The following is a 14,527-nucleotide window of genomic DNA, read 5'->3' as shown; positions in this document are numbered from 1 at the left end:
TCTCTATTTACAGTAGCTAATGGAGGCGAAGACATCGCTTACAGAATAGAGGAAAAGCGTGAAAACAACGTCGCCGCCAAATACATTATACTGTCCTCTGTTATCCGTATTCTTTTCATTGCATGGCGTTAGCCCATAGTACATCTTTCTAGTAGGACTTTTGTCGTCTTGTGTATTTTTTATTTTAATTTAGCCTGTGCTAACTTCCTACTTCTTCGTCTTGTATGATAGAATTCGTGCCTTCATGGGAAGTGGAGGGGATTTTTCACGGACTAGAGACATTTGTATTTTTAGTTAGTACTTGTCACTTCATGTAATGATACAAGTTATCATGAACACTTAGATTGTGAAGACCACAATTGAGTTTTTCCGCGTTGCTACAGTACGATTTACTTGACAGGGAGCGGCTTTGACAGCTCCCGCCAGCAATAGGCTAATGGAAGCCGTTGTCGGCTGCCACCGTGTTACCACGGCCATTTTCCGAAACATTGTGCTGATCAGTTCTCATTTACGAAAGTTTACCTGGTAATAAGAAAATTTCGCCTAGTCCGTTACGGAATGAGATACTTTGGTAGTTAAAGAAACAAATATTATTTCGTTGCGTTCAGTAGTTTTGGAGATATGACGTGATAAGTTTGAAACTATTTCCCGAAGGAAAAAAATTCCGATTCTAATTAAAATGAATAACAGATATGCGGGAGGGTTACACACGTTCTGCAGATGTATACTATAGGTAAATATCTTATTTACAGCGTGAATTTTGTAGTTTTCAGATATTAAAGCGATCTCTTATCGCCGTGGAAAATGGAACGCTCTCGTGGCTACCTGGGCACAGTACTTCCCAAAAACGTCGCAACTTCATACGCGAACTAATTCGAAGCACACTATAACAGTTGTGGATAAAAGCTTTTTATCCGTCACTCGCGTGCCTACGTCGTGACGTGCGTGCGACTCGAAGGTTATATGCACCGTTACCTGTCACTTTCGTTTCAGTTACCTCGCTTCTTTACGCTCGCACTCACACTAGGGACGAGATCTTTCACAGTGATCGGATTGTATGTAATGGGTTGCTGGTGCCTAGGTACTGGCGCCAGCAATGTCACTGTTAGGACAGAAGAAGAAGCAGGTTGCTCACTTGGCGTGGTTGCTAGGCGTCAGGGGTGGTCGCCGGTAGCGATCGACTTCCAGCGGTCGACTCACGGAGTCGAGCGAGCGGAGCCTGGTCGAGCTGCGGGAGTCGAGGCGGGTGCGGAGACGCGGCGCGTGGTGCTGGGCAGTCACTGGCGCCTCGGCAGCCGCCGCGGCGGCGTCGCCCTCCTGGTCGAAGCGCTGACGTTTATTTCTGTCGCGGGGGCGGCCCGACCAGTGAGCGCTCCCTTCTGGGCATCAACAAGCCGCCACGAACGGCTGTCTGCTGACCGCGTTATCGTGTACACAAACATCATTACTGCCAAAGCCGTTTACCCCCTTACCTGTAGGCTCTTATTCGATGCTGCCCTCATAGTCCGATTGTGTCCGTCCACTGCCCATGACCTTTAACACAATCCAAGCCATGTTGCTTGGCAGTAGCCCTCTGTGTGTCTCTGCCTGAGATTGCTCATAGCTCATGTGTTACTTATAAGGAGAGGTACTCGGGGGGTGATACCGAGTTTTTGAAACCATCTATATAGTGATGTAGATTAGGGTTCCAGGTATCACAGCCTCCAGCCATTCACCCAGGTGTGTCCTCGTTTGCGAATAGTCAACGAAAAAACCTCTCTTAATTCCGCGTGATGCCCTGTAACGTCAAAAAATAGCATTGCATAGCCTAGTGGCGTAGCGTAATGGTGAGGGGTACATTACTCTTATGCTGAAGGTTCTGTATGTTTAAATTTTTTATTTTGAAGCCTTTATCGAAATGAATGTCCAAATTTTTTTTGTTCAGTTGATTGTATTTTTCTTATTTTTAATCCTTTATCTCATTGTTTTAATCATCGTTTTGACTTTTTGATTGGCTCTCGCATTTCTTCCTTTCCGTATTTTTTTTATTTTGAATCTTTGCGCATGTGTCGTTTTTGTTTATCTATCATAATAGTTAAAAATCTGGCAATGCTGATCTATGGGTGAGAAACAAAATACGAAATAATCTATTCATATTGAGTGTTCCATGGTGTTAAGAATGTATTTTTCATTACAAGATATACTTCTTTGGATGGTAATCGTCGCGCTTGCATTTACCTCATAAATTCCCGTTGCCTACAGACACAATAAAGCAGATGGAAAAAAAAAGTTCAAATTGCTCTGAGCACTATGGGACTTAACGGGACTTAACTTCTGAGGTCATCAGTCCCCTAGAACTTAGAACTACTTAAACCTAACTAATCTAAGGACAGCACACACATCCATGCCCGAGGCAGGAGTCGAACCTGCGACCGTAGCGGTAGCGCGGTTCCAGACTGTAGCGCCTAGAACCGAAGCAGATGAAGATTCAAAGGAAAGAAAGAATTGTTAATAAAACAAAATTCATGCCAAATGAAGAAAAGAAATAATGAATGCAATAATATGGACAAAAAATTGAGATGATAAAAACGGAAAACAATTGCATCGACGTTACTACATAATAATAATTAAAATCACATGAACTACAATTCCAGACGAATAAAGAATGAAAGTAAGAAAAAATGAAAGCAAATAAAAAAGGTAAAACTACGACTAAAATAATGTGACAGTTGATTAGAAATAAAAAATTAATTTAAACCAATTAATTAAATATAAAAATGTGGCAATTCATTTCGATAAAGATTTGAAAATAAAAAATTTATAGCTACCCTTCAGGATTCGTATGTAGAATCTTCTGCATATAAGTTACGTATTCGAACGATTACGCTATACAACTAGCCTGCATAATGCTTCTATTTTTAAAGCATTAAACTATCATACGAAATTACGAAAGTTTTTTTCGTCGATTACTTGCAAACGAGGGACAACCACGGGGAATGGCTGCGGGATGTGATAGCTGGAACCCGAACGTACACAACTATACATATGGGTTCAAAAAGTCAGTCGCACCCGTGGAGACCTCTCCTTGTTAGCCTAGTCTTGGACAGACTTTGTCTGAATTGCTTGTTGAAATAATTGAACGAAAATAAGGCCGTCAGATAATAATACTAGATGATTCCTACGAAAGAGTAAATACAATAACAGAAATAGACTTGAGCTCTGCATTAAAGGACATCGCTAGTATCCTAATGGCAGCGTTGGACAATAAGTTTGTCATGTCCACCGATTCCAGAGCTACAAGATTGGTGAGGGTAGCAACACACAATCTGTTATTTGGGATGGCTATGCAAAAAATAAATTAATTAATAACAAATAAAAATTATGAGCACAGGAATCCAGAGAAGAACTGCATGCTTGATAACTTTCAGTTCACAGGCTATGGTGAGATGAACATAAGAGACCGCCGTTGAACGTGGGAGAAATCGGAGAAACAATTGGCACGGAGAGTTTATCTGAATACTCATACGTGGTTTTGCTGTGGCGTCAGTAACGTTAGTGTTGTGCGAACCCGGCGTCGGAAACGGTGTTCGCCCTTCACGGAGACGGCAGCACGACTCGTCTGCTCCCCGACACTGCCCCTCTAGAACTGCCCTGTTGTTCCACCATGAAGACCGTTAACATCCCTTAGGAGAATCGCATCGGGGAACTTCCAGTAGTTGATGTTCTCAGGCTGCCAACCCAAAGGGTTAATATATTGTGTCGGCTTAGGACTCTATCTCAGACCCTCGCGATCAGTGCCCACACCAACTGGGGTTTCGGGTACTTATGAGGAGTAAATCTGTAAGAGCTTTGCCAATAAAAAGGGAGGGTCCGGTTTGTAAGTTTCAATGAAGCCCACAACCTTAATCTGCGAAGAATTTGCAATACAGCCTACAGCGATTGTGAGACTACAGAATGGTATTTGTCTCGAATGCCATTACTGTATACGTCGTACTATAGTGTTGTAGCATCCGAGCACAGAGCCTTAGTAGTAACAGGCAGTGGACTGTGATGGAGTAGGAGGTAACAGGGTACATGATCATCACTCCTCATTCATTTCTACCTTGGTCAGGGAGGGAGAAAACGACCTGATGTTTTCTGTTCCTTTTTTATTTTTATTTTTTCCCCTCGTTTTCCATATATTGTGTTGGTCACTGGAGTCACTCGAAACTGAGTACTGACACATTATGTTAAAGATAGAGAAGGTATCAGCCACTGTCTTAATCAAGAAAGTATACCCTGAGGCAAATGAAAACTTAGGAACACCATACGAACACAATTTTAAATGAGCAAACTTTAAGTCGAGAGTACGATTTCAGTTTTCTAAGTAATGTTCCATCTCTTCGTTGCAGTCTTACATATTTCACACCAAATGAGTTTTGAATCTCTTTGTGATGTTCAACTTTAAAATTAAACAAATGTCGACAATATTGTTTTAGGCTGCCTGTTAATTTTGCTAACTGATCGTCGGGTCGTCGACGAAACATGGGCGTGATATTAAGTATCTGGTTGTTTTAAATTCATGTTGTGAAAGCTAAAGTGGGTTGTTGAATCGAGCATATAGTTAAACTTGTTCTTATTTAGCATTTGGGGAGAAATGTTACGTGTGCTGTTACAAATGCGCCTTAATTTGTCCATATCCATCTTTTGACACACAACACTAGCATTTCTGTTTCGTTGGAATACACACGTCTCGTTAACTTTAGTTCTGCAGTTTGACTTTTGTAATAGCAATAAGGGGACCACATGCTAACCACGAGAAAAACCTCCATACTGTAACATCACCTCCTCCTTACATCACTGTTTGCACTACACATGATGGCAGGCTAACGTTCCCCAGGCATTTGCCAAACGCAAATCCTGTCGTCGTATTGCCAAAGGATATAGCGTGATTCATTCCATTTAGTCATCCATTGTCTAGTGCCGTCACTTACACGACGTCGAGCGTCGTTTAGCATTGAGTACAGAAATGTGTAGCTTATGAGAGGAGCTGGTGGACCATTGCAAGCAATCCTTTTTAACTCACCATCCACAATCATTGTGCTAGCTAGACTGGTAGTAGCGCTTCGGAACATTCGAGTGATCCTGTTTACTGATATTGTACGATTTGTTTTACAACCACTTCCGTGATGCTCTAACATCGCTGTCCACCAGTACATGAGATCTGTCTGGTCTTGTTTTAGCTGCAGTTGTTCCTTCGCGTTTTCACTGCTCAGTAACATCACCAACAGTCGACTGGGGCAGCTTTAGAAGGATGAAATAACTCTGGTGGCATCCAAAGAGGCCACGTGACTGACTCATTCTACTGTTCCTGCTTCCCTGGTTAACAACACAATACTACCCGCGTCCTTTTCTGCTGGCGGATCCGGCTCTCGTGATATTAGTGACCAGGTCCTCAGTAATAGGGATGACCTAATACTTTTTATCAGATAGTAGTGTATACAGATGTAGAATGTAGGCTCTTCTCTACATCAATATTCAACGATCGAAGAACGAAAGAACAACTCGTAGCCGTAACAGCGGATTGTGTGTGTGTGTGTGTGTGTGTGTGTGTGTGTGTGTGTGTGTGTGTGTGTGTGTGTGTGTGTGTGTGACTGACGAAGGCTGTGGCCAAAAGCTGTATGTGAGTGTCTTTTAATTGTGCGTGTCTGCAGCTGGACGTGTCTTCTTTACGGTAAGCAGAAATCTGTCTTTTCTTACATTGTTGACATTCCTACCTGGCGTTCCCATTGTTTGAATAAGTTTCTTTGGTAGATCTGGCTTAGTGTAGCCAGTACGCTCAATACGTTACCAGCTAAGACTCCTTTGATGAAGTTCGTAATTATGCAGCACCTGCCCTTCGTTGTCACTAAAAACAAGATTCCTGCAACCCATAGCAACGCTGCCGTTGCTCTCCGCGTGAGTTACCTGTATCCGAATTACATGAGATTCTTTGTGAGGGACTGGTTTTGTATTTGAGACCTTTGATTTGCGAATCAGTTGGCGGGCAGACTGGAATACAGGCGACGGTGTGTCTCGCCTGCTTTAAATGTGAGAGTGCGAAGTCTATTTATTCTTGATGGGCCGCATTGCGACCATAGCTGACCGTCGCGGAGCAAGCGTATAGATAGAACGGCGTCACGTCGTCGTGAGACTCGAGGGCGCGGTGGCGGCGAAGGCGGGGCGCGTGTCACACGGAGCGAGGTATCCTGCGAGTTTGCGCGATGGCGCTGCTGACAGCTAGCCAGTTGTCCTGTGGGGAGGTTCGCATGTTTTTTATGATGGAATGAAGATCCGATGCTATGTTCCTTGTAAGATTGTTTGAATGTTGTCAGCGTTGGCCAATCAGGAGTCTCGTCGGTTCAGACGAGAGCGCAGCCACGCTAGAAAGACTCTTGGTTGGAACTTAACCCCACACTGTTTTTTTAGTACAGCGAATGGTTCCACAGGGGAATAATGAAATAAAGTATAGCTTTGATTAATTCATATAGATAAGAATCGTGTTTAGATTCTGCGATGAGCATTTCGATGATGCTGATTGCAGGACCTCGTTACAAAACGCGCTGCTCTTCTTTGGATCGTCTCTATAAAATCAGCCCATTAAGGATCCCAGACTGACGAGCAGTAATCAGGAATCAGTCAAATGAGCGTTTTGTGACCTACTTTAGTCATCGGTGAATTCTGTCTGGCTTACATATTTTTTCGTAAATTAGTTTTACACCATAAGCATACTCCTGGATATTAAATGGTTGTTACTGTTTTCGTTGATTAATCGCCAATCGTGTGTCCAGTAATAATTGAATCTTGTGTACAATACGTTACTTTTGTTAATGTTTAGTTTTACTAACAGAACCAAGCGTCGGTCCTTGGCGGGTCTTTCAGCGCTTTTCCTGTCGTTGTGACTTCCCTATACAGCATCGTCTGTGAACAGACTTGCGGAGCTTCCGACGTTATCCACAAGACCGTCTCTGGATCATAATTTATAACATAAAATCCGTCGCAGAATGTTCTATCTGTATGTGACGGCTACTCTCAGGAACGGCTGTAGGGATTTTGATACGATTTTCACTAATAGAGGCCAACGGCCTTGCCGCTGTGGTAACACCGATTGTTGTCAGATCACCGAAGTTAAGCACTGTGGGGCTGAGCTAGCACTTAGATGGGTGACCACCTGGTCGGACGAGCGCTGTTGGCAGGCGGGATGCACTGAGTCAGCCCTAGTGAAGCAAACTGAGAAGTTACTTGATTGAGAAGTTGCGGCTCCGGTCTCGGTAATTGACATACGGCCGGGAGAGCGGTCTAGTGACCACATGCCCTTCCATATCCGCATCTAGTGACGCTGGGCTGAGGATGACACGGCGGCGGATCGGTACCGTTGGGCCTACCCGGCCTGTTCGGAAGTAGTTTAGTTTTTTTTCCACTAGTAGAGTGGCTGAATCACGGTGAGGATTTCTGTGTGTAATTTATTACCACCACACCAAACAGTATATTAAATGTGAACAGCAACAGCCCTCCAACATTCTCACTCGGATTGCGCTCGTAGTTGCTTTCACATCTCACAACTTCCTCCAGTCAAAAATTATATGTTGAATTCTGTGTGCTGGAATGTCTTGATCCAATTGCAAAAATATGGCTCTGAGCACTATGGGAGTTAACTTCTGAGGTCATCAGTCCCCTAGAACTTGTTGTTGTGGTCTTCAGTCCTGAGACTGGTTTGATGCAGCTCTCCATGCTACTCTATCCCGTGCAAGCTTTTTCATCTCCCAGTACCTACTGCAGCCTACATTCTTCTGAATCCGCTTAGTGTAATCATCTTTTGGTCTCCCTCTACGATTTTTACCCTCCACGCTGCCCTCCAGTACCAAATTGGTGATCCCTTGATGCCTCAGAATATGTCCTACCAACCGATCCCTTCTTCTAGTCAAGTTGTGCCACAAACTCCTCTTCTCCCCAATTCTATTCAATACCTCCTCATTAGTTATGTGATCTGCCCATCTAATCCTCAGAATTCTTCTGTAGCACCACATTTCGAAAGCTTCTATTCTCTTCTTGTCTAAACTATTTATCGTCCATGTTTTACTTCCATACATGGCCACACTCCATACAAATACTTTCAGAAATGACTTCCTGACTCTTAAATCTATACTCGATGTTAACAAATTTCTCTTCTTCAGAAACGCTTTTCTTGCCATTGCCAGTCTACATTTTATATCCTCTCTACGTCGATCATCATCAGTTATTTTGCTCTCCAAATAGCAGATTTCATCTACTACTTTGTGTCTCATTTCCTGATCTGATTCCCTCAGCATCACCCGATTTAATTCGGCTACGTTCCATATCCTCGTTTTGCTTTTGTTGATGTTCATCTTATATCCTCCTTTCAAGACACTATCCATTCCGTTCAACTGCTCTTCCAAGTCCTTTGCTGTCTCTGACAGAATTACAATGTCATCGGCGAAGCTCAAAGTTTTTATTTCTTCTCCATGGATTTAAATACCTACTCCGAAACTTTTCTTTTGTTTCCTTTACTGCTTGCTCAATATACAGATTGAATAACATCGGGGAGAGACTACAACCCTGTCTCACTCCCTTCCCAACCGCTGCTTCCCTTTCATGCCCCTCGACCCTTATAACTGCCATCTGGTTTCTGTACAAATTGTAAATAGCCTTTCGCTCCCTGTATTTTACCCCTGCCACATTCAGAATTTGAAAGAGAGTATTCCAGTCAACATTGTCCCTAGAACGTAGAACTACTTAAACCTAACCAACCTAAGGACACCACACACATCCTTGCCCGAGGCGGGATTCGAACTTGCGACCGTAGCGTTCACGCGGTTCGACTGTAGCGCCTAGAACCGCTCGGCCACCCCGGCCGGCGATCCAATTGCAAAGCTGGTCCAATGCTCCATAAGGTCGTTTTTTTATTGCCTACGCGACAGTGTCCAACGCGCGCGCACTCAACTCCCAGAATTGGAGTTGGAAAATAATGGAAAGCGGCAACGGTGTCAGAGTTAGTGGTCTCGTGATAACGGAGGGCGCGACAGGCCCTCTCCCTAGTCCCGGCCTCTTCATTTCCACTTACTTCATTAAGGCCATGTCACACGGATCCAGTTAAAAGTTGTACGTTTGCTCGATAGCTCTCATGACTGTAGGACTAGCAGGCAATGGGGCCAGGTGGCTGGCACGTGATAGAAGGTCTGCAGTAATTTGTTTCCTGTTCCAGTTTCCGACGTTCAGGAAAATAAAAAAAAATTGCGTTATTTGATGTATCGTTGCCGAGCACAGCAAAATCAGAGGCTAATGAACAAAGAGAAAAGAACGCAACTGTGTTCAAGAATATGGATACAGAGGAGAAATACTGGAAGGGGTTGCTCTATGCTTCAAGAATTGACGTCAGCATTCGAATGAAACTTATTTTCTTTCATTGTGAAGAGTTGTGCTCCGCAGACAGGGTACATTCCAAAGAGGAGTCAAAATACTATATTACTTCCTCCTCAAACATCTCATGAAATGATCCAGACGTGGAAAATCTGAGAAACTCGAGGTCATTCGGAGGTTTATTATTAATAGTTTTTCTCATCATTCACGAATGGAGTAGAGAAGTGGGTGTCGGAAGTACCCTCCGTCACACGCCGTAAGGCGTACAAATGGAGGAGTAGTGTATGCAAGTGGACACTGTCCAATCGTGGAGGCGTTGATTTGGGGGAGAGGGGTGCAATTCCCCGACTGCACAAACATCTTCCCGATTTAGATGCTTATTAATTTCCCATAATCACTTGAGACGAATGACAGATGATTCCAAAAGGAGGCCTTAGTCTGTTTCCTTCCCAATCTATATCCACTCAGAGCTTGCTATTCGCCACTATTGACCTCGTCGTCGACTGGACATCATACTCGAAGAGATCTGTTACACCTTGCTGTGCTCTTGAGTAATCGGCGTACCAAATTCGCCACATTGCGCTTTACTGCCACCTACCCTTGGTCAGAAAGAGTTATAAGGAAAGGCTTTCGTAAGTAACAGAACTGTGCAAATTGTCTGCTATAAAATACAAGCTGTTTGATTTCTGAGGCGGGGAGATAACATGATTCCGTATCGCAAACGGTTCCGCCACATAGCTTATCTTACATAATACACTTGTTTCCTTCTTCATGTCCTGTACTATGAATAGAATCCAAATATTTAAGGAAAATAAAAATCAATATAAATATCTTCTATAACACTATGCAAACTTCGTAGAAACGCACAGAAAGACACAGTATTTACTTCATGAATAATTTATTTTAATCCAAAAAGTCGCACTTTCAGTCTTCTGGTGAGTTAATGACGTGTAATGGGCCAGTAGTCCACAGATCCCACATTTATTCTTCCATTGAGGGAAAATCTGCCTCGCCTGCTCACAGATCATTTAGCATCTAGTCCACGTTGTTTTACAATTGCGCCGCTCAACAGATTTAAGTGATTACAGATAGTACCTTTAGGACCGCTACAGCATTTGTGTCGGCGAAAAGTTTACTTATTCCTAATACAAATATTCCATTATTTACAACAAACCCAATATATTTGTATGCACTTCAGCGAATCTATTATCGTGCTACAGTTTTCCTACCTTTGCCTCTAGGTTTCACTTCAGCTGGCTTAAACATTTCTTACTACGAAACATCTTCCGCGTAAATCAAGTGCTAATGTACGAATGAGCGTGAACACGTGCCGCTGCATTTGCTGCTTTTGTACTGGGCGCCAAAAATACAAACTATAGTTAGTAGGAGCAGCTGTATGAAGTGTCTCATGCCCCTGGAATGTCCCACTAGTTAGAGCTGCAGACAGCATGGAGGCAGTGGGCCAAATCAAACTGGATGAACCGAGACTATAAAACCCAACAGCACATTAAAAAAAAAAAAAAAAATCTCTTGCTGAGAGAAATGTAAATATATCAGTGTGCGGATAAACGGATTAAAAGAATTTCGCAGGCACTTGTATACGTATCATTCTATTTTCAAGGCCGATGTTATTTCAATACGTTGTGACATTATTTCGAGTCGTTGACTGCCTAGCATTTATTTCAGATGTTGCTTTCTTTGGGAAATTCTGCGTCTAACTTTGGGAAATATAGGAAGATACAAAATCTGGAAAAAAGAACCTAACAAACGTTGGTTCATGCCTCGGGCTGAGTGCACTCTGCTTGCCAACGGCGCCCGACAGTTCCGGACCCATCAAAGTTCTAGCAAAGCCCGACAGCGCTTAACTTCGCTTATCTGCCGGAAACCTGTGTTACCACTGCGGGCAAGGCCGTTGACGGTTGTCAAACACATCTAGGTAGAGGTGCCTGATGAAACGTGTGATGGTCTGTAAACGACGGATCGTAGCAGCAACAACTGTATTCTCTCTCTCTCTCTCTCTCTCTCTCTCTCTCTCTCTCTCTCTCTCTCTGTGTGTGTGTGTGTGTGTGTGTGTGTGTGTGTGTGTGTGTGCGCGCGCGCGCATTTGAGTCAGTTACGTTTTTTTGGTACTTTCATCTGTTTGTTCTGTTTGAAACAGTTAAGGAAATGCTTACTAGGAGAGCACGGACGTGATTGGCAGTGTGTGTTGTTGCAGAGGGGGGCTCGCGGACGCTCAAGGTGCTGCTGAGCTTCGCAGTGGGCTGTCTGCTGGGCGATGTGTTCCTGCACCTGCTGCCAGACATCTGGAGCCGGGAAGCGCTTCGACTCGGTGAGTTGCCTAACTTACTCTACTACTTTTTATAGTTATTTCATTCAGTCCGAAGCAGGGACGGGTAAAAAATATAGATATTTGTCATCTGTATGTAAATTATCGATACGTCGAATATTCTATACTTAGTGCAGAATATCGAAAGCGATAGATTTATAGGTCAGCGGTAAGCACCGTGTAGATTTTGATGAGTTGAGTTTGCGAGTACCAACATATATGGCTTATATGGTCGTATGTTCTGACTTCATTGACTTAGAAGCTTTACTTTTTTGCATCGTCAAGGGTCCGCAAGCCTTAATATGTGACTTTAAATTTTTAAATTTCATTTTGATACGTCTACACGTTCCTGTAGAAGAAAAAAGGTTTTGAACAGTCGGAATGACAGACGGACAAAAAAGTAAACCTATAACGATTCCGTATTTACCGAGTGAGGTACAGTTCCCTAATTAGGAGCACCATGTAATGTCACCTCAAAGCTGCCCGTTAACTTACTTTCATATCAGTTTGTTTTATTGTGTCTTGTTAGCGAAACTATTTTGCAATATAAACTCAATTGGTGTAGGTGTTGTTAATCTTTATGCGGTTTCAAAAATGATGACTAATTACCTAATGTTTAAGATGATCTAGCCCAAAAGCAGATCATCGTAGCACTGAGAGTTTTAGTACAAAAATAGAACTTTGAGGTGTTTACTACTGTGCAGTACAAAAAAAATTATGATTTTTGTTTTACCCCATTGTTTTAGATTCTTTGCTCAACGTGAAAACATTCCAACACAAAACAGACAACTCATGATGATAGAAGGCTGGTATACCACAACACTATAAGAAGAGTGAAACATCTGAGTATCTGTTGCCAACTTAAAAGTCAACGCAGGATATTCAAAATACGTTGGGAGGAAAAACCTCAAGAAAAAATGGGCGGTTTTAAGAACCAGAAAGTCCAAAATAGTGGGATAGAACAAATTTTGCAATTTTTTGGTAATACACAGTAGTAAACAACTTACCTGTTTTATACCGAAACTCACAGTTGCAAGATGAGCCACTTTTGAGCAAGACTATTTTTCCCCTGAAAAGTTAGCAGATTAATCGTCACGTTTGAAAAGACAAAAACCTTTTTTCCCTGTAATGTTTCGCTACAAGGCAGAATAAAACAGATTTGATACGAAAGTTTAAATTTTTTCAGCACTGTAAACGGAGACGTCCCAACCCTTAGAAAAATGTGGCAAAGTTCAGGAAGCCTGCACAGGATAAAAGCTTGGTGCAAGGATTGACAGTCTCGCAGGTTCAAATCCTGCCTCGGGCATGGATGTGTGTGATGTCCTTAGGTTAGTTAGGTTTAAGTAATTCTAAGTTCTAGGGGACTGATGACCTCAGATGTTAAGTCCCATAGTGCTTAGAGCCATTCGAACCATTCGATTGACAGCTGATACTGAACATAAACAAATGTATCATATTGCACATAAATAGGTAGGAAGGCCCATTACTGTAAGATCACACGATTGCAGAACAATCACTGGAAGCAGTCACATACATTAAATATGTATGGTAGGCGTAAAGAGTGTTTTAAAATGGAACAATCACATAAAACTAATCGTAGAAAGGTAGATGCTTGACAGATTCAGTAGAAGAAGCATCAGGAAGTGTAACCCAGCCACGAAGATATTAGCTTATAGAACTTCAGGCTACGTCCATGGAAGAGTCAGTCAATATATTGCTTCGGCCAACGTGTATCTTGCGAAAATATACACTCCTGGAAATGGAAAAAAGAACACATTGACACCGGTGTGTCAGACCCACCATACTTGCTCCGGACACTGCGAGAGGGCTGTACAAGCAGTGATCACACGCACGGCACAGCGGACACACCAGGAACCGCGGTGTTAGCCGTCGAATGGCGCTAGCTGCGCAGCATTTGTGCACCGCCGCCGTCAGTGTCAGCCAGTTTGCCGTGGCATACGGAGCTCCATCGCAGTCTTTAACACTGGTAGCATGCCGCGACAGCGTGGACGTGAACCGTATGTGCAGTTGACGGACTTTGAGCGAGGGCGTATAGTGGGCATGCAGGAGGCCGGGTGGACGTACCGCCGAATTGCTCAACACGTGGGGCGTGAGGTCTCCACAGTACATCGATGTTGTCGCCAGTGGTCGGCGGAAGGTGCACGTGCCCGTCGACCTGGGACCGGACCGCAGCGACGCACGGATGCACGCCAAGACCGTAGGATCCTACGCAGTGCCATAGGGGACCGCACCGCCACTTCCCAGCAAATTAGGGACACTGTTGCTCCTGTGGTATCGGCGAGGACCATTCTCAACCGTCTCCATGAAGCTGGGCTACGGTCCCGCACACCGTTAGGCCGTCTTCCGCTCACGCCCCAACATCGTGCAGCCCGCCTCCAGTGGTGTCGCGACAGGCGTGAATGGAGGGACGAATGGAGACGTGTCGTCTTCAGTGATGAGAGTCGCTTCTGCCTTGGTGCCAATGATGGTCGTATGCGTGTTTGGCGCCGTGCAGGTGAGCGCCACAATCAGGACTGCATACGACCGAGGCACACAGGGCCAACACCCGGCATCATGGTGTGGGGAGCGATCTCCTACACTGGCCGTACACCACTGGTGATCGTCGAGGGGACACTGAATAGTGCACGGTACATCCAAACCGTCATCGAACTCATCGTTCTACCATTCCTAGACCGGCAAGGGAACTTGCTGTTCCAACAGCCAACGTGCCACCCAACGTGCTCTAGAAGGCGTAAGTCAACTACCCTGGCCAGCAAGATCTCCGGATCTGTCCCCCATTGAGCATGTTTGGGACTGGATGAAGCG

The 14,527-nt window shown here is 43.9% G+C and overlaps 1 protein-coding gene across 1 annotated transcript in view; it reads left to right on the top strand.

Annotated features, from left to right (window-relative positions):
* The window catches only part of LOC126475388 (zinc transporter ZIP13 homolog), a 198,155-nt gene that overhangs the window by 144,150 nt on the left and 39,478 nt on the right, over positions 1-14,527 (top strand). The window contains exon 2 of the mRNA XM_050103214.1: positions 11,591-11,704. Within this exon, the coding sequence (XP_049959171.1) occupies positions 11,591-11,704 (114 nt within the window). The remainder of the gene's footprint in view (positions 1-11,590; positions 11,705-14,527) is intronic.

Source organism: Schistocerca serialis, chromosome 4 (genome assembly GCF_023864345.2).
Source record: "Schistocerca serialis cubense isolate TAMUIC-IGC-003099 chromosome 4, iqSchSeri2.2, whole genome shotgun sequence".
NCBI lineage: Eukaryota > Metazoa > Arthropoda > Insecta > Orthoptera > Acrididae > Schistocerca > Schistocerca serialis.
Note: the sequence above shows the minus strand (reverse complement) of the source record. Positions and strands in the feature narration are given on the sequence as shown.